The sequence below is a fragment of the Blastomyces dermatitidis genome (genome assembly GCF_000003525.1).
Source record: "Blastomyces dermatitidis ER-3 genomic scaffold supercont1.5, whole genome shotgun sequence".
Classification (NCBI taxonomy): Eukaryota; Fungi; Ascomycota; class Eurotiomycetes; order Onygenales; family Ajellomycetaceae; genus Blastomyces; species Blastomyces dermatitidis.
Window position 1 is genome coordinate 3,111,647 of NW_025544778.1, and position 26,032 is coordinate 3,137,678.

Sequence of the window (26,032 nt, forward strand, 5' to 3'; positions counted from 1 at the left end):
GGCGGGAATGGATGTAAAGATTTTCTATGGGCAGGGAACTTGAGGTGGTGGCTTCGGGATCTCTCCGCATGCAGTCATTTCTTTGACATAAGGCGTGGAAACTCAGTATTTTCTCCCCCATTGATTTCTATCTTTAGGATAATAATGGCCTTGCTGAGGCATTTGCCTGATGACGATGTTCTTGGTGCCATTGCGCGGCCAAGAAAAGAGGGCTGGCATGTTGCTGTTTTCTCCTTTACATACTGCGGTGTGGGTGAGTACCCAGGGTGGTTGTTTTATCTTCGTTGCTGTTCATGGATGCATTGGTGCCCAGGGAGTATCTCGTGACCGCAGTCTCAGATCTGTGAGAGTAGTGGGCATACATTATTGGTTGTTGACATATGAATGATGCCAATGTCTGAGGATAAGAGGATATATGTTGTACAAGCCTCGTTTATGTAAAATAGTTGCATCCCTTGCTATTGGCTTATCGAAGTGGTTGTGTCAACTTATTCAGTTTGCCTAGCAGCACCAAATTTTTGGCAAGGTGGTTGAGCTAGAATTCCGAAAAATATTGGCATATTCCACTTTCCATGACCAGATAGATGGAGGGAAGGCTTGAGTGAAGAACGGTGATGAGTTTGGGAAATTTCAAATTAATATTCTGATATCGGTGGAACAGAAAAACAAGTGGAAACCTCGTACAAAGGTTCATTCACCAGATAGCCATCATCAATAGAAAGACTCCAAGAAAAAGGGACACATCCTTGACAGTGCTGTGCTGATAGAAATAAAAATTTGATGAAGTCATGCAGCTCTTCAATTGAAGAGTACCCTGCTGACTGAACACGAGAGGGCAAGTCTAAAACAAACTACACCAAATGATTATGTTAGAATATCATTCCACTGTCGTGCATCGGATGCGCCAGAATATGAGGAGTGAAATGTTGGATAAACCCTCAAGTTCAGAAATATTGGAGTTTTGGAGCTTTCCCAATCCATGAAATACCTTTCGTCCCGACAGTAGTCATAATGGTCGCTGAACCATCATTCACATGTATAATTTGTCTGGCGCTGCCATACTATTCTTGACCAGCGATATATGACCAGGTGTGAACAATGGCCTTGAGTCACCAATAAATCCTGGTAGATCTCGTAAAGCACCACACATTTCGTAGTCCTCTGTGCTTACAAACTCGCGCCGCCCCTTCACCTGGTCCGCAAAATCAGCCCCAAAACGGAAGAGACTGTACCCATCAAACGTTTCGGACCATCTCGGTTTGTGAGAGTAGATGAGAGCAAGAAACACAGACCCTATTGTCCAGGGAACCAGTAGATACAAAGGAATCCATATATTTTTCAACGGGCCACGGGTAAGGACTTTTCCCGGCGTTGTGGTGGTGAAGTTTTCGTGCGTGAAAAAACTGCGAGAATGATATTCGGAACTTGGAGCCTCAGAAGAGCCATTGGAATAACGGAGATACTGTGACAGGTTGTCGTACTTGGCAACTCCATCGTACGCCAATTCCAAGGCGAAAGCAGCATGGGCTTGGAGAACAGAGTTCCTGAGTTGCGTGGACTGGATGTAGCTGGGAGCTATCACCTTACGTCTGTTGCCAGGATCAATGTACCCTGGACCCTCCACGGATGAAAGTACATTTTGTGGCCCTATAGAACCAAGAGCTCGGTCATATTCGGCCAATTTAAATATCAGAGCTCTGACTGCGCCAGGGCCAAAGGGTGGAGCCCCAAGTATTGTACCCACAGCGGGTATAACATCATGAGGTTTGAAGTTGGTGAACGTGTTGGACATGCCGTCAACATCAGCGATCCCGAAATCAGACGCGGAAGTACACCGTATGCCAATGGCAACTTTCATAGTGTTGGTGGAATTACTCCCACCGGTCGAGTGGTGTTCAAGATGGTACTTCTCTGCAACATCAGGAATAGGTTCGTCGACCTCCATGCTCACTTGACCATGGAGACTTTCATCAAACTTATTGACAGAACTTTTATTGGCTGACTTGGGGCCTGGAAGGTCTAGATATTGATAGAGAATATATTCTGAGAGAAAATCCTTTTCGATTCCCCAGCGGCGTTCGGATGTATTTGTAGATTGATATCGTATAGCTGGATAACTGGGAAAACCGAATTCCATAACAGCTTCATAGTTTTCAATATTGGGCGTTCGATAATTCGCAAGGGTAACCTGGTCTTGGCCTACTTTTCGGTAATGAAAATTCGGAGTAACGATATTTGTCTCGGAATCGTACTTTGGCATTGAATAGTTCCCACGCTCGTGAAAACGATTTAGAATCGTAAAATCTGAAATTTTAGAGGCGGACGAGCAATTGTATCGAATTAGGAGACCACTCGTTGTCCCCAAGACTGGAGTAGGTGCTTGTGGAGCAAGGAAAATTTCAGGAACCCCTGAATCAGGAGGGAATGTGTTGGGAAATCTTTGAAGAAAGTCATATTCCGAGCGTTTCAGGCCTGGTCTCGTATACATCACGCCGATTCCAGGTAAACGTACGGGCGCTCCTGTTTTCCAATCGTTCGTGGCCTTCCCGTAAATGGAAAAGAGCTCCCGGAGGTCAAAATTGGCTTGATTTCGACCCAGAACAACCTGATTTGACGGACCCGACTTTCGAAAAATATAGCCATCTCCTGACTCCATACACAGGCCGGAAATTGGAAGCGCGACAAGTGGTAGAGCACTCAAAAACAAAAGCACAAACCAGAGGCGAGATGGAGCATGGCCTCGAGTATTTTGGCTAGACCGCCCATCTGCCTTCCAAAGGAACAGAGACTTTCGAAGGATCTTTAGCCAGCCGCTTGGGCCACTCCATGTTCGATCTGCATGCATCATGAGTTGAAGAGCATTCCTAGGCCCCAGAGATCGATTATACATCAGCATTCCCGCTTCGGTACCAATCAGGCCATATTTTGACAGGTTCAACCCAAAAACACCTGAAGACTCTGAATTAGACACATAGCTCCCAGGGCTTCCACAGCCGTTGGAGATCAATCACCAAGCTACATACCGATAAGGAACCAACTCCAAAACGCAAAATTCGCACCTCCCGGACCCACCCTCAAAGGATTCGTGTCTTCATCTTGAGGCTTTAGGTAATATAAGACCAAAAATGTATAATACGCCGTAACCACAGGAGGAACCACGACGCCAATAACCGCACGAGGCCAGAAACGCCGAAGCTTGTAGCCAAATGGTAAATCATCCGTGGAAGGGGAGCCAAGAAGCAGCTTGAAAGACGGTGCTGATGATTTCCTCAGGTGATGCGAAGACACGGTTGTGGTTGATATAAACTTGAGATTGAGCCTGTCCCTTTCATTCAGTGCCCCGGAATTGAAATAAAAGCCGTAGCAAGTACTTACTCATCGTCCCCCAGATTGGGACATTCTTCATCCAAACTGTCGCGTCCATCTTCCATGATGTGGTACACGCACAGCGGATAATTCTAAGCAATCGCAACCACAAGCAAAAATGTTTGAGAAACTACGGGGGAAGCCAGATTGGAATCCTGCTCTCTCCAACCTTCACAGCAGAAGTTCATCAACAGACCTGACTTCGTCGAATGCGACAAGCATCGCGTGCTCTTGTAATTTGATATCTTTCATTTTCCACACAGGTTTGTCGGGGGGACAGCGTGGCTTTATAAAGGCGATATTTGAGCCCCGCCGAAGTGCACCTAGTCGGACAGGTACACCACCATTTGACCAATTCCCAGGCTCTGTCTCAACAAAGATGTTGGTGTCCTGCAGCACAAGTGCATTGAAAACAGTCTAGGGATAGAATGACCTATCAGATTTCTCCCGAGCCTTGTCAACATGCGGCTCGTGTGCAAAGCACCCCCTCCCCGCTTGGTGGCGGGTGTGTTACTTATTTTAGCCCAAGATGCATAGCAATCTGCGCTTGGCCATGGATTGGTTTCGCATCGCCATTGGTTCCTGTTGCACAGTCACTACACGGCAGTAGAGGAGGCATAATTGTATAGCCTTCCACAGTTGTTGTGAGATGGTGCTGTGTTGGGGGGGGGTGGTGGAAAGCGGTTGGAATTTGGTAGCGGTATTGGAGTTACTTGGGAATATATTTTTTGTTTCATGGTATATAGTAGATCAGGTTATCGAGTGGGCGTTTGGATGTGTTGTACGCATCTAAGGGAAGATTCAATCGAGGACGACAGGTTGGTTTGACGTATTCCAAGGTTGATGATGAGAGTTCAGCGCGCAAATGACGACGGTTTGTTTGGTGGGTACTTGCCCGACGGGTAGACTCTCCGCGGTTTTACACGTGGAAATACTTGGCGAGCAAGTAACTAAGTTAGCTCCACATTTTTCCACCGCTAACTTAATCTCGTTGAGCTCCAACCAAAGCTTCATTCGTCACCACGCACATCAACCGTTTCATTTTCATCTCAACCAACGAGCAACATTCGCCTGATACGGAGGAGGAGACATAGTGAGCTCATTTAATATGAGCACTACGTCTTCACACGCCTCTATTTCTCTTGCGTGCGATGCTGATTGATTTTCTACTGCAATCCTCGTGCTAAAATAGCTGAAATATCGAGGTTTGGACTCCCTCCCCACTTCACTTGGGTACTGTTCAACATGCTGCCATATATCAACACCCGTAAGTTTCCCCCGGACTCTGTCATACTATTTGATGCTAACAATTATGACCGCGCAGCTTTCTCACCCGTTTCTGATGCAACGGGGGCTTCCATTGACGAGCGTATGTCCACCACCAACAAGACCCAGTTCCACATTTTCCCTTCCAAGAGCCACTAATTATCACCTTCCAACAGTAAAGTTGATCACCTCATTACTCCTCTCATACCCTCTTGCGGGAGTCTTAAAAAGGCTGCCAGACTCGAAGCCATGGCTCAAGAATGTGTTTATTGTTGGCGTTTCAATATTTTACCTGGTTGGAATGTTCGACCTATGGGACGGCTTGCGGACATTTCTCTACAGCTCCGCTGGGGCATATGCCATAGCTTTCTATGTTGACGGTCCCTTGATGCCATGGATCGCATTTGTATTTCTCATGGGTCATATGTCGATTAATCACATAAGCAGACAACTTGCTGACAGCCCATCGACAATTGATATCACGGGAGCTCAGATGGTGCTGGTAATGAAACTGACGGCCTTTTGCTGGAACGTACATGACGGTCGATTACCACAGGAGCAGCTGTCAGAATCACAAAAATACGCAGCTATTACCAAACTCCCTAGCCTGCTTGATTTCGCTGGCTATACTTTCTTTTTCCCATCTCTGTTCGCCGGACCGGCTTTCGACTATATAGAGTATCGAAAATGGATCGAAACTACAATGTTCGACGCACCACCAGGAGTAGATCCAGCAAAGAGGCCGCCGACTCGTAAAAAACGAAAGATTCCGAGAAGCGGCAGACCTGCTTTGCTGAGGGCAGCATTTGGTCTGTTCTGGATATTTGGCTTCCTCCAATTTGGGCGTTTATATAACGTCGAATTTATCCTCAGCGATAATTATTTGAAATACACCCTGCTGAGACGAGTATGGATACTTCATATGCTTGGATTTACTTCCAGGCTCAAATACTACGGTGTATGGTCCTTGACAGAGGGCGCTTGCATCCTATCCGGGATGGGCTACAATGGCTTTGATCCAAATACTGGCAAAGTGTCGTGGAATCGATTGGAAAACGTGAACCCGAAGGGGCTGGAAACGGCGCAAAGTCCGCACGCTTATCTCAGTAACTGGAATAAAAATACCAACCACTGGCTGAAAAACTACATGTATTTGAGAGTAACGCCAAAGGCCAAAAAGCCAGGATTCAGAGCTAGTCTTGCGACTTTCGTAACGAGCGCATTTTGGCATGGTTTCCACCCAGGATATTACTTTACCTTCATCCTAGGTGCTTTCATTCAAACAACTGCAAAAAGTACTCCATCTCCCCTTTGCCTGAAACCTATTTGTATTTATTCCCTGCAACTAATAGTTAACGAAATTTTCCAGACTTCCGCCGCAACGTTCGCCCCTTTTTCCTCACCCCAGATGGCTCCTCTCCAACCCCATACAAACGCTTTTATGACATCCTAAGCTGGTTGACAACCCAACTGGCCCTATCGTTCATCGTGGCACCCTTTGTAATCCTCCACTTTAAGCAGAGCATCCACGTCTGGTCAAGCGTCTACTACTATGGTATCGTCGGGATAGCAGCTTCGCAGGCTTTCTTCTCCAGTCCCGCGAAGGGCTATTTGGTTAAGCGACTAAAGGCCCGGGGTGGCCCCGTCTCGAGACCACCTGCTGGTGTTCGAGAACCCCGCGAGCAACCTGTGCTAGGTCTACCACCGAACCCTGGACAGGATATAGAGGACGCCGTCAATGAAGTTAAGCGGGAGATCGAATTGCGGAAGAGGAGGGGGAGTGTTGTCACAATGCCGTCTGGGCAGGAGCTGAAAGCGGCGGTGGAAGAGAAGCTTGGGAGGAAGCTTTGAGGGGTGTTATTTACAAACGATTTTTGGTAGCTGCCTATTTTCATCCGCCTAATTTTCTTTATACCTTTATCGCCTGGGCCTGGTGAATACGTCTAAATCTCTGGAGCTTTCACGATGTTTTTTTTTCGTTGTTCATTTAACCCACCATATAGACCATGTCTCGCCACGCTACGCACATATACGGCCACGACCATTCTGATTGTTTTGTGCTTAATAAATTGGGCTATATATATTCTCTACATTTTTGTCTTATAAATCTTCAATCTTAATTCCCCCCCGCGCACATTTTGTCTTCTAATTTCTTTTACCTAACCTACCCCCCCGCTCCCCCCTTTTGTTGCCCCAAAAATAAACCCCCCCCTCATTTCTCACATCTACCATACAAAATAATATATAGGCTTCAGCAGCAAATCGTTAATCTGATCTTCAAAAACCAAGCGGATTGACTATGACTATGACCAACGGATATATATACAAAAGAGGAACAAACAGCAATCGTTAAGCTTCAACAGCGGGATCTGGTGTTATATTTTCCTGGCCGAGTGGAGCGTTTCCATTGCTAAAAAACAAAACTCTTTTTATTTTAAGGCAGGATTTATTTAGCTTGGGAGAAGTCGAAATGGGTTTTCCACGGCAGCTAGGATCACACGACGGAAAAGAGCAAAAGAAGGGGGGATAGAGAGAGAGTTTGCAGGCGAGCATATCACGCCACGTAACTCACTTACTTACCTTTAACCGCCTTCACAGGACTCACAATCGTTACTCCCCGGGGTTCAATTAAAAGAATGTCTCTACGAACGTTAAAAAATTGCTATTCGGGCTATTGAATAGTCACAAAAGAGAAGGGAAAAAAAAAAAAAGAAACCACTCCCTTTGAGAAAGAATGTGTGAAAACACGATCATATATTATATAAATATATACGCTATGTATGCGCTGTACATTGGGTTATGTACATGAACAAACCGGTCTATCGCACAAAAAGCCAGCCGAAGCAACACACATCAAGATCCAAATCCGCACAGAGACTAAGGGAGAAAAGCAAAACCGGGGGATGGTGAAGTCAGTACGATGAGCAGAATGCTGATCGGATGTACAAGTGAAAGATAGCCCCGGGCTGCGGAAGAAGAAGTGGTCGCCTGGACGGATGAATCAGATTAATTGGATGGATGGGATTGGTGGGGGGGAAGGTGCAATACAATATCCAAAAAGATAAGATAAAAAAGACATTAAGTAGTCAAGACATAAAATATATGAGGGGGTTTAGGGGAAATATAGCTACACAGTCGCGCCAACCAACTCGGCTGGGTGAGAAATATATCCAGGTGCAGACGGATAGAGAAGGGAATGATGAGGGGCAAATAGGGGGTAGGGACTAACTAAAAAGTAGAAAACCACCACAAATCGAAAAAGATGCTAAAACAAAAAAAACAGGGACAAATGTAAGTTCAAGAATGAATATGTAACAAAAGTATGGTTAAAAATAAAACAAGGATTAGGCCCCAGTAGACACCAGCGCTAATAGATCAGAAGCAGAAGCAAAAAAGAATAATGTAAAAAGGACAAACGAGGAGACAAAAAAGAAAAAATCGAATTTCTTTTTGTTCCTGGTTTGTATATAGATAGGGCAATGCTGGACTGCGACTTTCGCCACGCTGTGGGATGTTATGAATGGGATCGGTTCGCACCAGGGCGTTCGAGGAAAGAGAAAAAGACGAGAATGAAATTTTTTTTTTTTTTGGGTGTTTTGTTGTCCCTTTGAGATCAGAGCCAGACAGAAAGCATGAGGTTCCGAGAGATTGGGGGAAAAGGGGTATCGTATCGACTCTATTTTTTATTACTTTTCTAGAAATAGTTTCGTTATCGGGTCATTAAAAAAGTTCGTAGTTGAGCGGGCCGGCGGGCGGGTAGGTAGAGGCAGACGGGGAGTTGTTTTTTAGGCAAAGAGAACTGCCATGGTTATCTGTCATCCAAAAATATTGTAAGTTTTCTTTCCTTCGAGCCTTCAAACAGAAAATAGTTTTAGCACCCACCACAACGACAATAATAACCAATCCAGCCGGGGACATGAAGCGATTGACGTTCCGCCACCACCGGGCATTTGCATGACGCACTTCATCAACCAGCACCACACGATTATTGAACGCATGTGCCAGATCCGGACGACTCGTCGTTGCCTCCTCGTTTATATGGCTAACTTGAGGAGGGAGGGGGAGGAACGCGGCGATTATCCAGGCTGTATGTAGCTCAGAATTCGTTAGTTATCATGCCATGCGCCGAGTGTTTTTAGGTAGACGTGGGGCGGGGGAATTACATACCGAGCGGAAACACAAAACCTAACGCGAAGGCATACACCTGGGCGTTTCGTCGGCCGAAAAGTCCCTCGGCCCTCTCATCCAGAGATGGCGGCTTCCATCTGCTCCTTCGTGTGGGGTCCACTCGCTTGTCCGTATGCAAATGTGGAGACCATGCACCGGGCAAGTCTTCCATTGTAACTTGGGTTCTAACACGGTCCAGTTCAGGGTCATGAACCCAATGGTTCCTGGGATCAATGGGATCGGGATTGGGTGGACGAGCAATAGCGGCCGCTGGAGGTTCATCGGGTTCATCGGGTTCATCGGGTTCATCGGGCTCATCGGGCTCATCGGGCTCATCGGGCTCATCGGGCTCATCGGGCTCATCGGGCTCATCGGGCTCATCGGGTTCATGGAATTCATCAAGTTCGGTCGAATATTCGATCTCGCGCGGACGTAGTCTGGGGTTGGTTATCCCTAGAGGCGTCCGGCTTACCATGCGCGGGTCACTGTTGTATGCTGCGGAGAACACGGAGACAGCGGTTATGGGCGGTGATGCGGGTGTTGAGGGACGGCTATCTGGAGAGAATAGCGAAGCGAACTGCGCTCCAGTGCTATAGTACACTCGGGCCCAAGCGGGGATCACATGGAGGAATGAACTGCCGCTTGACGAGCGGAGGAGATTTCTTGAATTGCTCAGAGCGGAGAGAGATGACTTGTGGCTCAAAGTACCAGAAGCCTTATTTCGGAGTGGTGGGGATCGCAAATGTGTCAGGTTATCGCCATGCTCCTCCATTTCAGATTCATCCACCGGGCATATTGACGGTCGTGAAGTATCCCGAAGTTTAGCTTCCTCCGGACGCTTCGGCCAACTCTCATCGGGCTGATCGGGAAAGGCAAGGCTCTGTGATCTCTCGGTAGACCATTCCGAGGGAACAGTCGACAAATGCGGGTTCCATCGGCCAGAAAAACGCTCCGTCATGGACTGCACGTAAGATCGGGATATCGTCGATTCGGCCCTCGAGCTAGCTGATGGGTAGCGATTGGTGGGATATTGGATAGGAGTACTAGTACCCGTGGGCGAGTGACCATCTGGACCAGATCGACTACTTTTTGAGGATGCAGATGAAGTTGACGGTTGAGCTCGATATGGCGTGATGGCGGGAAGGGCGCCGAACGATGAGGTTGATTGGTAGGATCTTAATGGCACATTCGGAGGGCTCGACGGGATGGAATGAGACGGGGTGGAGCTTTGCGGCTCGGAGAGCGAACCGTCGGTTGTCAAGGTGCTGTTCCGCTGACTGCTGTTCCACTGACTGTTATTCCGCTGACCGGCGCCGATGTACCTTCTCGCAGTTCCAACCGAGTTGGCTTCGTAGAGCGATGAATCAGTTAGAGGTTCCGACGCCAAAGTTGGAGATGACCGTCCAAGAGGGACTAGATTCGGTGACGAAGTATTGATAGGTACAATGTTTGGGCTGGAGGGCAGACCGATGAGGGCAACGTTGGGACTTGACTCCTCATTGCCATGAACATATTCCGAAAATATGGATTCGACGGGAGACTGGGCGGGAGGCGATGGGGAGTCGTCCCGCGGGACACGTTTGATTGTGGGGGGAAGTGCAATGCCATCGCTGTTAGATGAATTGTCATCTTCTTCCCGCCTTCCACCGCGCAAAGGCCGGGGAGTCCCTGGCACTGACTGGGGGATGGATGTCCTGCTTGAGTTTAAGGAATCATCCCATGCTTGACTGGATGAGTGTGTCCCGTGGATGGAGGAGGTCGCACCCGAGATGTCCCTTTCACCATGAATTGGAAGGCTGTGGTCGAGGTTGACACCTGAACTGGAACGGGGGATTGACTCCGGGGTTGAATGTGAAACGCTATACCCTGCATTAGAAGTCGACCCCTGCTTCCAACTCGCTGGCGGCAACAAGACATGTTCGGGCTTTGTTGGATAGGGTGTAGTGGAGTATATTTCGGTTTCATCTTGCAAGTCCTGATCCTGTATCAGTCGCACTGTCGGAGGGAAGCTTTGTTCGTTCGTTTGAGAACTCGATCGCTCATGGAGGGGGGTCCTGCGCTTCGGCTTTGTTGGAGACAAGGGTGGAACATTCGACGGGTGAGAGGGCATTTTCTCCGTCTCCCGTTTGCTGGTCGACGGTAGGGTGTTTCAATTGAAACGGGCTCGCGAGAAACAATTAGATTAATGGGATTAAATATCATAAAAATAGAGTCTAGATCGATCCGAAAGCTGCTGTCTATGGTTGTGTATATATATAAAAGAGTGTGAGAAGCATTTGAAAGGAATAATTAGTTCATGAAGGTTGGTTGAAGATAAAAAGAAACCGTTAAGGCATATAATCCGAAATTGAATCGTCAAAAAAGAAAGAAAGAAGAAGACCACCGAAAAGGACTACTCGATCATGAACAGCTCAGCTCCCAAGACACCGAAGGGTGCCAGATGAGCCGTTGGAGAGAGAGAGAGAGAGAGCGGATCGTTGAGATGAGTTGGGAGTGAGTGAGCGAGTGAGTTGGGAGCGGTTTGTTAATTACTCTCGGTTTGTGTATGGCTTTTCAATGTTGGACTCGGGCGGGTAGACGAAACGGGCGAAAGTTGGTTTTTTATTTATTTATATTTATTTATATTTATTTTTCAATGGGCGTGTAGAGAAGAAGCAAGGTACAAGTAATTAACTATGTATGGATGGCGAACGATGGAACAACAGGGCGGCTGAAACGAAGGTAAAGAGCGACTTGGAGGGAGGGGAGGGGGGGGTGGAATTGATCTAATTGAAACCAGACAAAAAGCAGATAAAAAGAATGTAGACGCAATCAGCGTTTTCGGAGGTTAAAGAAGGAAATCAAGGAACAGACAGAGAGAGACAGAGAGAGATAGAGATGAAGAGATGAAGAGATGAAGAGAAGAAGTTGAAAGATGAAAAGATGAAGTTGACGTTTGGCGATGGGCGTCAAGACGGCGCCGAAAGAGGACTAGCGGGGGTTCGGGGGGCCGGGGGGGCGGTGTGGAGATCACGTGGGCCGCAGCGTGCTTTGTCTGGATCGGGAAATCATGATTCATTCATCCGAGATAATTGATCGATATATCTTGATATACATCTTGATACATCTTGATACATCTTGATATATCTTGATATACATCTTGATACATCTTGATACATCTTGATATATCTTGATATACATCTTGATACATCTTGATACATCTTGATATATCTCGCTGCGTTACGTCTTGGGCTTGGGCTGCTGGCTGTTTCTTGTGGCGCCCGGATGTATGTATTATTATTATTGCACATCGCGTCCCCTGTTTCATCAAAAAAACAACAGCAAGGGTGGTTGCCATCGAGGCTATTGATTGATCCATCACCATTATTCAACAACTATTTCCCTTCTCACACTCCCCGTCACACATACTCCAGTTCCTGGATACTTGGATATCATGTTGAAAAACACCGGATTTCTTGGTTGACATCCGGGGAATCTTTACGCTGATAGATAGTTAGGCTTGCCAGGAACCCGCAAGCATAGTTAATCCGCCCGCGGCTCGAGTTTACCCGTGGGTCAAATTCATCATCAACCAGCGAGCCCCCTGCATTACAAATTAAATGCAGCCTGTAGTTACTCATTTTCTTCTTCCCGCTGCTGATAAGAAGAATAATCATATAATCCCTATTGTGGATACGCCTGCAGGGCCGCAGGGGGGACGAAACATTAGAAACATTTTCTCTCCTCGCATCAACGTCAAAGAAATAGTTAACCGCCAAATGAGTTTCTTAAAAAAAATCCACTTGCCAACGCAGACCTGCATAACAGCATAAACTAGGCACGCACGCCTCGCGATGATTTCTTTTCTCCAGAGGAATCTAATAAGAATTTTAGTGCTTTCGCCTATCCTTCTGTCTTTTGTTCCTACTACTGCTACTAAGTTAACTCAACCTGGTGTTGTTGGTGTTGTTGTAAGCAACTTCATGACGCAATGACTTTCCTTGTTGTTTATCTCAGAGTGTCTCTTTTTTTTGTTTTTTTTTCATAGTTGTTGTTGACAAAAATTATTATTGATTTCTACCCTTTTTATTGATTTTATTATCGAATATTTCTCGGACTAATGTACTGTACAGTACATACATAACAAAAACAGCCGAAAGCGAAGGACACAATCCCGCAAATTAACTCCTGCTCATAAAACCCCAACCTAAAAAAGAAACCGTCCACCAGCGAATCAAAAATCACGCTTGAGTCTCACTGCAACATACATCCCACGGCTAAATCCAGGTCCGCGAGGTTTTTAATTGGTCAATATGCACGGTACCTGCAGTAGTTAACGCTGTTTTAATTTATGCAACTGAAAATCCCACGATGGATGCGACAGAAGCGAAGTTTTCTGGCCTCTCATTCACGAATCACAGGAGGGCAAATTCGCAAATGACCCCAAATGGCCCCTCTCTTCCATTATTATTATTATTATTATTATTATTATTATTATTATTATTATTATTCGAGTTCGAAGCATGCATATGCCGGCGTACAGGTACTGCACATGAACTCGGCGCTCATGCGTATGGAACATGCCATATCATCTGTGCTGCAGAGTCTGTAGTTATATGTGACAATGACCGTGAGAGAGGTGGATTTTCGGAGTTACACATTACGTTTCCCAAGCGCAAAAAGAAATGAATAGCCACAATGCCTTTCAATAATGTTCAGTACGGAGTAAGTGGAATATATTTCACGAATAGATTAATTCTATATACATTGTTAACCAATCAGATAACTAATAGTTAGTTACTCCGTAACTTACGCAGTAGTAAATAATTATTAATACAAATATATCTCAACTGCAGCTTTTGCAAATACCATTCCCGCACATCTATTTCCCTCTTGTGATCATCTCGCTCACTCAACAAACACATTGCAACAGCCCAATGTCAATCAAACCTAGCTGCTGTCCTTTTCGCTCGGGAGACACGCTGCCAAATCGTAATTCCCATACGTTGCACGAGGGTAAGCAGAGCAAGCAACATTGGGAAAGCCGAGTGTTGCAGAGTCCCCACTACTCACTCCTATCCTATGCTTCTATGGGGCCACTGGGTTCGATCGACTGATAAGGGAGTTAGAGGAGTTTTTTGGGCAGTCAAGTCATACATAATAATAATATAATTGGGTAGGAATCAATTGTTTCCTGTATGCTGCATAATAGAACTGGAGCGGGAGGTTCGGTTTCAGGCGGACTGGCATCGTAGAACTCAACCAACTCACTTATCGCAACTACGAAAATACATGTATAACTATCCAATGTATCTTTGGAGAACTTTCATACCATCGCTCGCTCTGTTTGCTGGGGGCGCGGCTTTTGCTCCTCGCTCTTGAGGGGAGAGATGAGATAGTTCGCCTTACTCTTCTGCAAAAAGCAACTTCTCCTCTTTGTAACGAACGGCCTGTCAAAAATTCTTAACTACTGATTGACACGATTCCTATGCTTCCTTGATGTTCGCGCGAGGAGGCCAGGCGCTGACGGTCAACGGCCAAAAGGTCCCCTTTCCAAACCATGCCATGCTTGACTCCAATCACTGAAAATGCTTCTTTGCATGCCAGCAGCCTGTGTTTGAAGATATGTCAGTAAGGGTTTTTTAAGTTGAATTGCCCTAAACTGCGCAACGGCGGGGATTTCTGAAGAACCAAACCTGCATGCCCCTATTTTGGGGGGGGGGGGGGGGATCGATTGAAAGGCTCGTTCCACACGACTTTGATTTCACGATACGATAAATGTCTTGTTAAATATTTGCCGTATCATAAGCACAGGGGACTCATCGTGATCACCTATGAACGGTTCAACCAACCAAGGATAACCCCGAGTCGGACTCTACCGTCGCGACTGAAAACCACCAAAGCCCATGCTGATTTGATCCTTATCGGGACCTGCTTTATCTCCGGCCGTTAGCATGCAGACTTGGTATATGTAACTACTGTACTCCGTACTCCGTATAGAAAGAACAGTTCTCAATATTCCCAAATATTCCATCAGTCGAAGGGACCAAGAACCCCGGCCGTTGTCACGGATATGCAAGCTCCCAATTGCAGAACCTTCTTGCGCTCCCGCTCCACAACCGAGCCAGAGGCACACACCGACATCCATCCTACAGCGTAAGTTTCGCCTGCGGTGCATTTTGATTCGACATTCCCCGTCGTCCAGGCCCCTCCTCAGCTCTCACCAGCGGCGCGCTAGTGGAAGGCAGGAATCGTGCCACCGGCCAGACCGAGCAACTCACTGAAACTGCTGTCCTTCCAGTCCGCGGGCCAGATCATCGCCAGCCAACATGCTCGACTTCGCCGGACTACCTACCCAACGGTCCAACTCACAAGCACGTAGCACATTACTGTGATCTTACTGCGTATGGTTGATGGTTGATTCTGCGCTATTTACTGCGCGGTTACTGGAGAATCCGAGGCGTGATCGGCGCTTTGTTTCTGTGGTTACACTCCTCCTGCCGGGCGCGGTGTTGGGCGGGTACTTGACGCGCGCTGGGAGTACAGAGTATTGCGATCTGGATCGCCCCGTCGATTAAGATTGCCATCGCTGCGGCGTGGATGTTATGGAGGGATGATGAGGGGTCTATTCGTCTTTACAGTCCGTAGTGATTTTGGAGTTATTCCTTTGGAGATTTTTTTTTTTTTTTTATTTTAATTTTTTTGACGCTATCTTTGGGCGTTGGAAGTGGGTCCTTCTGGGAGTCATTCTTTGACCATGATCTCCTCATCCTATTTAACACTTAGCAACACCTTGCGCAGTACATCTAAGCAATACTCAATCCCCTATTTAAATATATCACTCATCGCAGACTTAATCAAATCCCCATCCATTCCTCCGTATAAAGAGTAATATCACTGTGTCACCGGCTGTGTTTTTGCAATGAATAAAACTAACAACCTAACTATGCCTCGGCGCTTAACTTAAAACCACCAGGCTGCAACTTTTCAAACACTAGATCAGGATCATACTTCGCCTGTACGCTCCTCAGCTGCCGCAAACTCTCCTCGCCATAACTTGCAAGTGGCGACTGGGTAGGCCCTGCGTAGTTCATATAGATGAAACCATCTTGAAGGTCAAGCTCTGTCGCGAGGGCGTTGGATCGAGATAAAATCGATTCGCTAGTTGGGATAACGAGGTAGTCATCGGCACGGCTGGCCCAGGAAAAGTTAAACAGAACAACTATATTCAGATGACGGTAACAAGGTATTAGTAAGAGCGTGTATGCATCTGACAGCTATCTGAATACAGAATTTCGAAACCATGGAAGGAATGGAGAGTATAGTGGTAGAAACTTACGCAGAAGCGGTCCGCGGTGTGGATTGACGCCAAGAATATTCCCACCCCTTTTTGAGAATTTGGATATCATTGGCAAAGTTATAGCTTGAAAGTTAACGGCTGAGACGAACCCATCAAGGTTGCTGATTTTGTCCCTGATCTTATCCGTCTCTGATATAACTACTTCAACAATTCTGTTCTGCAGCTCGACACTGTTCCTGTACGTTGCGGTTGTAAACTGGTTGCGGTACCCTAGTGGCGGATTATAGGAAGAGAAATCTTTGGTGAGATTGGCGAGGCGTGAAATTTGGGTAGTTTGATGAATAGGGTTAACGTTTGTGAGATTTTCGAAGCTGGATGTAAAGATATCTGGATCGGGTACTGCGTTCGCATAATGAGCAATGAGGCCGCTTATCCATTGGCCTTGGACGTTTGAGAAGCTTGTTATTATCGACAAACTTGGGTCATTACTGGCATGCTCGTTAAACACGGCTAAGCCTTCAGTAATGAATTCTTTGGCATCAAGCCCGTACGATCGTATAGTGCTCCACATTTCTCCCTGGGGGTAGGTGTCAAGGTCGAAGCGGACAACGATGCCAAAGTTGTTGCCGCCGCCTCTCAAAGCGAGATAGAGATCTGGATGAGACGTCTGGTTGACATTTTGCAATCGCGCGTCTGCCATGACGACCTATGGGTAGAAGAAATATTAACATTCCCATGCGATCGCCAAAGTAGTGGGAGGGGAAACTAACATGATAGTTGACAACATTATCGCAAGCGAGCCCCTCCCGCCCAGAGAAAAAGGATATACCGCCTACTAACACGTCAGAAATTGAGGGATAGCTTTGGAGGGTTGTGATAAGCATACCTCCAAGAGATAGCCCTCCAACTCCGATGGGAGATACCCGTCCACCCACAACAATAAGATCCAATTGATCTAGCTTGGTGTAGACCTCCCCCCAGCTCGCACCAGCACCGACGGATGTTGTTCGTTTATCATTAGACACGACTATCTCACGAAGAGGTCGGAGATCAATAGTTATGCCATTTTCAATATTGGATGCACCGGGAACATCCGAGTGGCCACCACTTCGAACACTAAATGGACACTGCGTCTTCCGAGAGATAGCGACAGATATTGACACGGAAAGGGATTCCGTTACTGCAACAAAGCAGTTTGGTGATAAGGCAGCCTGTTGCTCTGCCCAATAGCTTCTCTTATTGGAAACGTAATCATCAGTGCCAGGGAACTGCACTTCTGACGGGAGCACGGTAGAGAGGATGTCGCACTACTCGCATGTTACCACTGTATTAACATCAATCGTGCAACAATCCACAAGCCTTGAACATGGTATATAATGATCTCCTAGAAATGGGTCGTGCATACGGCTTTCTCACAACGTGTGTTTAGCGAAGTCCTCGCTAATTCCAGCTCTGATATATCTGTGAAAAACCGTTGTAGGCCCAACTGTTCAATAGTTCCGTCCAACGGATATAACGCGTTCGAAGCTTCAACATGAGCACCTATGACAAGGCTTCCTATCCTTAAGACCGATAATACGAAGGGGACATAGTTCATGGCGAAAGGAACCTAGAAGAACAACACAATAATTATTTATGCCTTACACATATAGTGAGATAATTTTGTCAAGATAACATATCTAGTAGGTAAAAACCGCTGTCTGTTTTTGCTCAATGGGTTATACGATTAGGCGACTAACTTTCCCACGCGACAAAGAGAGCAACTGCGAGGTATCCGCTTTGTCGCTTCCTTTATAAACCTGTCTGGTTTGGGATGGCCTGCCGATACCTTCACTGGGAGCTCCGATGCAATTCCCATGGTGCAGTTGTTCGAGCGAATGAAAAATTCCAGCGGGGGTACCGCACACAGGCTGACGAAAGCAAAGGAGGATTCAAATTGGCTGGCTGATCTCCTCCCTCAATGAAAACAGAACTAAAACAAGGCAGAGAATGGCCCTACCAAAAGTACGAAGTAAAACCGACATCAGAAGTCTAGAACGCCGGTAATACGTATTTCATTGGGCTTGCCGGTTTCTGACCAGATATGTACGCTGCGTACAATGTACATGTACACACATGTACAGCACATGGCTTGAGAATTTGGAGGATTCTCCCCGCGCGGTAGGAAAATAACCGAATGGCTTTGTAGAAATGGCGTGTGTACCTTCTTTTCCTCCCTTCTTCTGCCAGCCTCGTTCGCTCTTGCTCTCCGCGGGGCTGACGTTAAATGGGTTAAGCCATCCGTAATTTTGCGTTCAGGTCAGCTTTCGTTTTTTCCAGTCCTTTTCTCATCCATTCAATTGGCAGAAATTTGTTCCCACTTCATCACCTGTTAGCGAACCCACACACGCATCTTCAATTTGAGATTGGCATTAAATCCGCCAAAATGGCGGAGCGGGGGGCTAGAAAATATGAGTGCCACACGAAACCTTGCCTTGGCCCTAAGAAAATGTACTCGCTATCGACCTTCGATTAGTGAACCAGAATCGCTCCGTACAGTCCAAGATTTCCACAAGATTCATAGAGGAAGCATAGGAGAGTGTCGGGAGAGAAAGATTTCTTGGCTAGTAAATGTAAGACACAGCCACATCCATTAAAAAGTAGGTAAATCTAATCAAGTTACAGTGCTCAAAACGCGATGGTTGTTGTGGCTTCTTGGAATGCATCATTTTCATTTTCAACTGAATCATGGGCAGACTGCTGTACTAAAAGGATGAATTCGTAAGGTAGATTGTCGACTTATCCCATATATACAAGGCAGCATGTTTTATCAACCCCATCATGGCGATATAAACCGCAGCTCGTTTTCAAGTGCGCATGCTCGAGTTGGGCCCGGTTGTGGTGGGAATAAGGTTGTGGAACCCGCAGCGCTACCCCCACCCGGCCCGAACCCTATCTATCGGAAGCGGATTTACAGCAACATCCGGATTCCCGTTAATTTCCCTAACCACAGCAGCCACGCTTCAAGTGGATGTGACTGGTAAGCCTTTGTACGACTGCACAGCACAGGGCAAAAGAGCAATATCTCCTGCTTATGCATCCAGGAGGGCGGAGCTGGCCTTTCCTCATTCACACATGATATTTTAAGAGAGGTGAGACCCGTGCTACCTGAACAAGCGATGACAGGTGTTGGGACTGATGCCTGGCGCGGCATTTCTGATATCAGGAGAAAATTTGAATATTAAACTAGCTAAGCTCGCTCAATCAAAATAGACTGAATGTGCTTGGACCCCATGATCCCTATCAATTGTCCTTTGTTGCTGGCTGAAAAAAAAAAAAAGGGACATAAGAAGTATTCAGATCCTGCCCTGACTTTAATACTGAGAATAGTGTGTTGCTGTTGCTGCTCCAGCAACTCTCAGTGCTGGCTCTGCTCTCCTTAGAACCAAGTTTGAGAGTTTCTAGAGTTACCATCATCAGTGATGAAGCATGGTACTGATATGTGATATGCCACTAAACAAAATGAATAACAAACTTAAAATTCAACAAACACAGAGGAGTAAAAGAATACACTGAATTCACAGCAGTTCACAATGGATTTTTGCTAAAATATTCATTCCAAATAAAGTTGCTGAAAATATCTTCTTCCAGGACGGTTGGAATGTCCCCCTGGTTGGTGAGTGTCATATCCATGCCACCAAGGGGAGAATGGCCGTGGCCAAAACCTTGTTGGGTCGAGTCACCTGGTGCTCGCGGGCTTGAGTGATCCAAGCCTCCATGGACCGAGCTGCCTAGTGCTCGCGGGCTCGAGCTATCTAAGTCTGCAGGGACCGACCCGCCCGGTGCTCGTGGGCTTGGGCTATCTAAGTCTGCAGGGACCGAGCTGCCCAGTGCTCGCGGGCTCGAGCTATCCAAGCCTCCACGGACCGACCCGCCCAATGCTCGCGGGGTCGAGCGACCCAAGCTTCCGCGGACCGACTTGCCACGTGGTCGTGGTTGTGGCCGAGAATTAGAATCTGAGTTTGTAGTTGGGGCAACTGGACTCGGTGGGTCTGGTATTCCCGACATTGTATTTGAAGCGTCCAGTTGCTCAAGATCATGCAGAAGCTGCTCCATGTCCGGATGTCAGGTTCTCACAAAATCTATAGCACATGATATGCTAACATATGTGCTGATAACAATTTTCAGCCTCAGAGTATTAGGAAGGATGTATGATGGATACTTTTTGCTGTTCAAGTAGGACCTCATGAAGGCTCTTGGTAGGCCAAGGCCCTGGCATATTTTGGTCAAATTTATTGATCTAGATGGTACTTTGGTTTCATTGTAATGAATCCAGACCCATAGGTTGTCTATGGTAATGTTATTGAACAGTTGCAGTGCTAGAGTGAAATGATGATTATGCTCTCTAAAGTCAAAGGAAGTGTTTGTCACCTCGCCTTTCATGATGCTGTCAATCCTTGTGAAGCAGACTTGAGCAATCAGACAGTCATCTGGAACAGGCTCCAGCATTGTACCTGCAAAGTCTCGCAGGGTTTTCCGAATTGGGTCAAGATTTGGGGCGAACGTAGCGAGAGACTTAAACCACAGCTTGTGATCTCATGAGATTGGACGGGTTGGAAACCCGGTAGTGTACTTGAGAATGACTAAACCAATTGCCCAGATGTCCACTTTAGCTGTATATGGTTGATGATGATAAATTTCATGGGCAGCGTACAAATCAGAACTGCAAAAGGTCTGCAAATGATCCCGCGTCGCGAGCCTGAAATCAGAGAGGATTCAGATCTTCAAGTTGTTCGAGGGTTCCCATGAACATATATTCCATCACTAGGAAATTGCCTTTGTGCCCAGGTATCTCCATACTCTCCATGACAGACATGATGTTGTCCTAGACATATATTAGAGTGGTCTGGGATATACATTGCCAAGGGATGACAAGGGATGAGCGTACATGATCTAAATTTTGAAGTGCCTTAGACTCCTTGTCAAATCTCGCCTTGGCCGTTTCATTATCAACTGGGTCTTTGAATGACTTCAGCATCTTCATCGCGTAGAATTTTCCATAACAATCCATTACTTTGAAGACAGTCCCACTTGTCCCACTACTGAGAACCTCAAATGTCGAAATCTTGCCCAGGTCTAAATAAGTTGGCTTGCTAGTGCACTGCGGGATCATCAGAGTACTGGTCAGTGAAGGCCTCTTTATTCACTTGTTGTAATATTTTCACATATTCTGATAGAAAATTTCCTCATTCCTTTCTCAGTCTGGAATAATTATGGTGAGTATGATTAAACCTGCTAAAATTGTATCACTGGAAATAATAGAATGTGAGTGTTTGTTCAAGATGATGGTGAAATCAGCATTTTTTGATCTCAAATGAGTGTCAAGTCTGGAGTCATCCCAGATGAGCAGTGCTCCCGAGTCACAGTTAAGACTTAAATCAAAGTAAATGCCACTGACTCTGTCAGTAGACTTATTGATAAGCAGAACATCACACTTATTCTTGTTACTTTCAAAAACATATCTCTGATGTGAATTAATGAGTTTACAGTCATTCAAGAGAGATAGAATGAGCTGTGTTGGAGTAGTTTCTGAGTGAATAGCTCTTCATTGCCTCTTCCGTCCGCCCTGGGGTCCTGATGAAGGACTGAATTCTGTGGTATATTTCTTGTTGTGTGGAAGTTCTAGAGCTTCAAAGGCTTCTCATGTCACAGGCTTGAGAATGCCTATCACCAATTCAGCATCAATTGCCATTGTTAAGAGGTGTGAGAAATGTGAGCTGGATAAGAAACTATGGAGTTGAAAGAAGATGAACATCTGAAGGATGTAAGGTGGGCCGTGAAGAGGGGTAAGGCCGATCGAGTACAGTTCCATTGTTTCCGAAGTGGGAGGTTGCAATCTTTGGTAAATGGCATTAAAAGCCAACAAGCCTTGCATTAGCACTACCCTCCTTGTTGTGGTAGTCTGCCAATCAGCAAGCAAGTTTTCTTTTTCTGTGATGGTTGTTGATCGCCTGGTCTTCGCTTTTTCTTTTCTTTGTACTACTCGCGTTGGTTGCTGCAGGTAGTTCAGATTGTGATGCAGAAGAGTTCACTGAGGCTTTCTGCTTCAAATTTGCAAGTCGAGCGCTTCGGCGAAGAGTCTTCGGTGATCCACTAGAGCTGTCAGAGTCATATGCGTAGCCCTGATCTCGCAACATGGTTTGGTGAAAAGTGGGTCCTTGATGCTCAGCGTATACAAGGGGTTGCAAAAGACCTTCGTACAACATGTTCTCGCACTCCCAATATTTCGGGTTGTTGATGCCGTCGTAACGGGCATCCTCGTGGACTCTTGGGCAAGTAGATTTCCAAAATCTGCTCTCACATTTCCAATATTCGGTGTCTTGTATGCTCGTGCGGCTAGCCTGGTCCTCCTTTGCAGCACAAGCAGTTCTCCAAAAATCCGCCTCGTATCTCCAGTAAGTCACGTTCGAAATTTTAAGGCGCCTTCCCTCCTTAAATCATGACTTTGACATCCAGAACATGGCCTCACATCTCCAATAATGTGCATCGTCAATGGAAGACCGATGATCATCAACATCCGTCTTTCCTGATTCGGACCTCATCATCCGTACATATACCTCGCGTTTTGTCTTTGCCCATGAATACCAGTATTCCAATGGATACATGGGATGCGGATAACATGCGGTTTTAGGCGTGGGAGGAGTCGGGTGCCGATACGGAGTAATAGAGTAGTCACGGGGGTGGGGATTTGACATCAAGCGCTCGTTAACAAGGGACACAGGCAGGCCCACGCGAAGATGGATATTGTACCTGTTAACGGGGCCCCTGGCGGGGGTAGACATACCGTAGATCATTGTAGCGATAGAAAATAGCTTTGAATTCCGGAGAGAGGAGGCTTCGAAGCTGCAACAGCGGGATTTTCTCTTATTATACAAAAAACGTCTCCTCGTGAGGAGGCCAGGCAACTTTAGCGTCGTTCTTTCGACGACTCTTGTTAGGACAACAATTGGGATGAATCGGCGATAATACCAAATTGATCGCAGAACTCGACGAGAATTCAACTCAATGGTGTCTCTGGCGTATGAGAACAGGAGCGCCGACACGCTGCAAGCGTGATTGGCTGGTAGCAGGAATCCCGCTCGGTCCCATCCACTCACAGAGCTGGTTGCAGCTGTTGGTGCAAGTCAAGCCAGGGCGCTGGCTTCTGCGCCACCCAGCTGGTCTTTGCATGGACAGCCTATACTCCGTAGTGACAGATGAATGGGTCAAACAATAATAATGGCTTTTTTAGATGTTGTTCAGTGTAAAAGCCTAATTCCACATAATACTCATTATAGACACACACCAATACACTAGTATTAATGTAGTTAGTATATTATTATATATGGTTTTACCCTCCAGGTATAGAGCACTCCGGGTATAGAGAACCCTGGGTATAGAGTCTCCCAGGTATAGAGACCCCTGGGTATAGAGCCCCCCCGGGTATAGAGGTCCCTGGGTATAGAGACCCCTGGGTATAGAGACCCCAGGTATAGACACCCGCAGGTATAGAGGCCCCCCAGGTATAGAGACCCCTGGGTATAGAGACTGGCCTGGATAGAGACTGCCCCGGGGTATAGAGTCCTCCCTTGATGTGGGTCACTATTTCAAACAACTTTCAATGAGGAGATCTTGATTGTGCCCAACAGGAAACCATACAGATGAGCTGGCTGCCAAAAGAATGGCGGGCTGTCCAACGAAACACCGAGCCTTGGCCTGGTGAAACATACTCTGTATTTCCTTGTAAACAGAAATATCAACACTGAATCAATAATCCGATACCTAAGAGGAATAAGCTCAAGTAGTTTGATCGTTGTTTGTTGGGTTATGTTGTTCGAGTTCTGAGTTCACATGCTTCAAAGGTTCAAAGGTAAATGGTTCGATATTAAATGGTCAGGACGGTGGTGCGCCAAGCCTGGCAAAACTAGTTACTGCGTAGCTCCAGCTCAACGCCAGAGCCTCCTTTCATACCTTCAACCACCTGGCATTGCACAGAGAGAGCGGGTTCTTGCAGCCACCAGAAGCTTGACAGACCGTCTCTCGATAAGCAGCATGCTGGTTTGCCCGCTAGAGACTGTCATCTAAACCCCCCGCCCGCGAGCCAATCTTATAGCTTGTGGAGATATACCCGCAACCCTTTGCCCTGAGATCCACTTCGGTGTTTTCAAGCACCATCAAAGACATTTCATTAGTTAGTGGCCTGCCTTGATCGAAAACGTCGAGAAAGAGGTAATGGCACCCACGGGGCTGATGGATAGGCTGAAAGACCTATATAGCAAAAATGGTGTGCTTTGCTTTTAACAATTTTTCAGTTCCTGATTAAAACATCCATGCACTCATTCTAACACAACGTGCTGGACTCTAGAAAAACCGGAGCCAGTGCTTTCAATTTTTGCGGCTGTTCTCCTTTCGGTATGCACTCCAAGATCTCTGTAGCTCTCATCCACGGCGTTGGCCATGCGATATCTCGTGTCCACCATGGTTCTATCAACTACATCTCCTGGACAACTGACTGACCCACGTGATTTCAGGTTATATTTACTCTGCTATACGTTGTCCCTTTCTATGTGTCTCCCGCAACTAGACCGTCGCCTACTTTGAGCAGGGATGCACCATCGGTGATTAAAGCTCGCGTACGAGCTGTAACGACGTCATGTTTTCTCTCAAGCCTGGGAGTATTCTGCTTTTTTATCTATAAAGCCAATTATCCCCCCACAGAAGCGCTGCGGTTATTGGGATGGTGGCCTATCGGGGCCTTGGAGATTGTAAAATGTTTCCTGTTGACGGCGCTCCTTTTCATGGGTCCTTTATTCGAGGTTGGTATTGTTGAGGGAGAGTGGAAGGATTGGATTCGTGGCAGCCGTGTAGCAGAAACACTTGGGGGATGGATAGGCTGGAGGAACTTTGTTGCGGTAAGTCATCCATCCATAGCCCACCTAACTGTCAGCTGTCTACATTTTCCAGGCTTTATTCTAACATCGCGTAGGGGCCGATCACGGAGGAAGTCATATTTCGCTCAATACTAACTCCCCTCCACCTGCTAACCGATCTATCCCCTGCTCGAATTGTGTTCATCACCCCGCTCTATTTTGGAATCGCGCACGTGCACCACTTCTATGAGTTCAGACTTACCCACCCTCACACCAGCTTCATGCCTTCCATCGCCAGGACTCTTTTCCAGTTTGGATACACCACTATATTTGGCTGGTATGCCACCTTCCTCTACCTCCGGACCGGCTCTTTGCCAGCAGTGATCCTTGTCCATGCATTTTGCAACTACTGTGGACTGCCCCGCCTTTGGGGTCGCGTGGAAGCGCGGGAGTCTGCTATTCCAACTGTCACCAGGGGCAAGGAGGATGTGGACGGCGGACCCGATTTCATGACGCACAAATCGTTGAATATCGGATGGACTGTTGCCTACTACGTCATCTTGGTTGCTGGGGCTTTCGCCTTCTATTCTCAGCTCTGGAGACTGACAGAGTCGTCGCATGAGTTGGCATCTTTCACGCCTAGTGCTTAGTTAGGCTAGTTGAAGCTCGTTTACGGGGATATATATGCAACATATTTACTGCAAGCAGGGAACCCTGTGATGAGATCCGAACTTCTCGTTTACAAGCTTGGTGTGGCACTTCATTGCGAGAGGAGTATTTTTAGTAGACTTTATTATTGCTCTGTTTTACATAGTCATAGGGAGTGTGAATATATGAACATGTGCTCAAATTAGTTGTATATTACTTGCAAGGGATTTTCTATGCGTTATTCAGTCTCTCTTGCGGGCGGATCTACAGAGTATCCCCTTAAGCCAAATGCCTAGATAGATAGGTTCTGACGCTAGCAATTTTAGGTGATGTATTTTTAATATTTTTCAGTTCTAGTTTTTAGTTTTTATTTAGTTATTTCATACAAAGTTACTATCTTTAAAATATCTGCCTTTAT

At 46.5% G+C, this 26,032-nt stretch overlaps 10 protein-coding genes across 12 annotated transcripts; 3 read left to right on the plus strand and 7 right to left on the minus strand.

Annotated features, from left to right (window-relative positions):
- Window positions 1-1,030: 1,030 nt before the first annotated feature.
- On the minus strand, window positions 1,031-3,431 carry BDCG_05290 (uncharacterized protein; the record flags this gene model as incomplete). The annotated part of the gene is made up of 3 exons (XM_045420961.1): window positions 1,031-2,949; window positions 3,024-3,319; window positions 3,376-3,431. 3 exons carry the CDS (start codon window positions 3,429-3,431, stop codon window positions 1,031-1,033), a joined length of 2,271 nt encoding a protein of 756 aa, XP_045276945.1.
- Window positions 2,933-8,652, plus strand: BDCG_05291 (MBOAT family protein). 3 transcript variants are annotated; one of them, XM_045420963.1, is made up of 6 exons: window positions 4,370-4,633; window positions 4,691-4,735; window positions 4,809-5,927; window positions 6,002-7,952; window positions 8,018-8,462; window positions 8,555-8,652. In XM_045420963.1, exons 1-4 carry the CDS (start codon window positions 4,612-4,614, stop codon window positions 6,481-6,483), a joined length of 1,668 nt encoding a protein of 555 aa, XP_045281208.1. In that variant the 5' UTR covers window positions 4,370-4,611; the 3' UTR covers window positions 6,484-7,952; window positions 8,018-8,462; window positions 8,555-8,652. The 3 variants fall into 3 exon arrangements, with proteins under 3 accessions (XP_045276946.1, XP_045281208.1, XP_045281209.1); XM_045420964.1 differs by lacking the exon at window positions 8,555-8,652 and having other exon boundaries at window positions 6,002-7,923; window positions 8,018-8,041; XM_045420962.1 differs by lacking the exon at window positions 8,555-8,652 and having other exon boundaries at window positions 2,933-4,633; window positions 6,002-8,019.
- Window positions 6,828-12,682, minus strand: BDCG_05292 (serine-rich protein). The gene is made up of 5 exons (XM_045420965.1): window positions 12,586-12,682; window positions 11,978-12,477; window positions 8,800-11,883; window positions 8,515-8,717; window positions 6,828-8,444 (listed from the first exon to the last, which is right to left on the minus strand). Exons 3-5 carry the CDS (start codon window positions 10,907-10,909, stop codon window positions 8,418-8,420), a joined length of 2,340 nt encoding a protein of 779 aa, XP_045276947.1. The 5' UTR covers window positions 10,910-11,883; window positions 11,978-12,477; window positions 12,586-12,682; the 3' UTR covers window positions 6,828-8,417.
- A 2,050-nt stretch (window positions 12,683-14,732) lies between these two features.
- BDCG_05293 (uncharacterized protein) lies at window positions 14,733-15,325 on the plus strand (the record flags this gene model as incomplete). Its single annotated transcript, XM_045420966.1, has 3 exons — window positions 14,733-14,743; window positions 14,816-14,934; window positions 14,984-15,325. The coding sequence occupies 3 exons, from the start codon at window positions 14,733-14,735 to the stop codon at window positions 15,190-15,192; spliced, it is 339 nt and encodes a 112-aa protein (XP_045276948.1). The 3' UTR covers window positions 15,193-15,325.
- Window positions 15,326-15,453: 128 nt separating this feature from the next.
- BDCG_05294 (oxidoreductase) lies at window positions 15,454-18,910 on the minus strand. Its single transcript, XM_045420967.1, has 7 exons — window positions 18,552-18,910; window positions 18,078-18,437; window positions 17,484-17,687; window positions 16,965-17,385; window positions 16,849-16,910; window positions 16,118-16,784; window positions 15,454-16,000 (listed from the first exon to the last, which is right to left on the minus strand). Exons 3-7 carry the CDS (start codon window positions 17,673-17,675, stop codon window positions 15,723-15,725), a joined length of 1,620 nt encoding a protein of 539 aa, XP_045276949.1. The 5' UTR covers window positions 17,676-17,687; window positions 18,078-18,437; window positions 18,552-18,910; the 3' UTR covers window positions 15,454-15,722.
- A 585-nt stretch (window positions 18,911-19,495) lies between these two features.
- BDCG_17099 (uncharacterized protein) lies at window positions 19,496-20,173 on the minus strand (the record flags this gene model as incomplete). Its single annotated transcript, XM_045426257.1, has 1 exon — window positions 19,496-20,173. One exon carries the CDS (start codon window positions 20,171-20,173, stop codon window positions 19,646-19,648), a length of 528 nt encoding a protein of 175 aa, XP_045281210.1. The 3' UTR covers window positions 19,496-19,645.
- Window positions 20,174-20,182: 9 nt separating this feature from the next.
- On the minus strand, window positions 20,183-20,566 carry BDCG_17100 (uncharacterized protein; the record flags this gene model as incomplete). Its single annotated transcript, XM_045426258.1, has 1 exon — window positions 20,183-20,566. One exon carries the CDS (start codon window positions 20,564-20,566, stop codon window positions 20,183-20,185), a length of 384 nt encoding a protein of 127 aa, XP_045281211.1.
- A 127-nt stretch (window positions 20,567-20,693) lies between these two features.
- BDCG_17101 (uncharacterized protein) lies at window positions 20,694-21,348 on the minus strand. The gene is made up of 2 exons (XM_045426259.1): window positions 21,006-21,348; window positions 20,694-20,942 (listed from the first exon to the last, which is right to left on the minus strand). Exons 1-2 carry the CDS (start codon window positions 21,228-21,230, stop codon window positions 20,823-20,825), a joined length of 345 nt encoding a protein of 114 aa, XP_045281212.1. The 5' UTR covers window positions 21,231-21,348; the 3' UTR covers window positions 20,694-20,822.
- Window positions 21,349-22,026: 678 nt separating this feature from the next.
- BDCG_17102 (uncharacterized protein) lies at window positions 22,027-23,638 on the minus strand (the record flags this gene model as incomplete). Its single annotated transcript, XM_045426260.1, has 2 exons — window positions 22,703-23,638; window positions 22,027-22,540 (listed from the first exon to the last, which is right to left on the minus strand). The coding sequence occupies exons 1-2, from the start codon at window positions 22,909-22,911 to the stop codon at window positions 22,027-22,029; spliced, it is 723 nt and encodes a 240-aa protein (XP_045281213.1). The 5' UTR covers window positions 22,912-23,638.
- Window positions 23,639-23,988: 350 nt separating this feature from the next.
- Window positions 23,989-26,026, plus strand: BDCG_05297 (prenyl protein peptidase). The gene is made up of 4 exons (XM_045420968.1): window positions 23,989-24,380; window positions 24,462-24,508; window positions 24,628-25,008; window positions 25,083-26,026. Exons 1-4 carry the CDS (start codon window positions 24,329-24,331, stop codon window positions 25,614-25,616), a joined length of 1,014 nt encoding a protein of 337 aa, XP_045276950.1. The 5' UTR covers window positions 23,989-24,328; the 3' UTR covers window positions 25,617-26,026.
- Window positions 26,027-26,032: the final 6 nt, after the last annotated feature.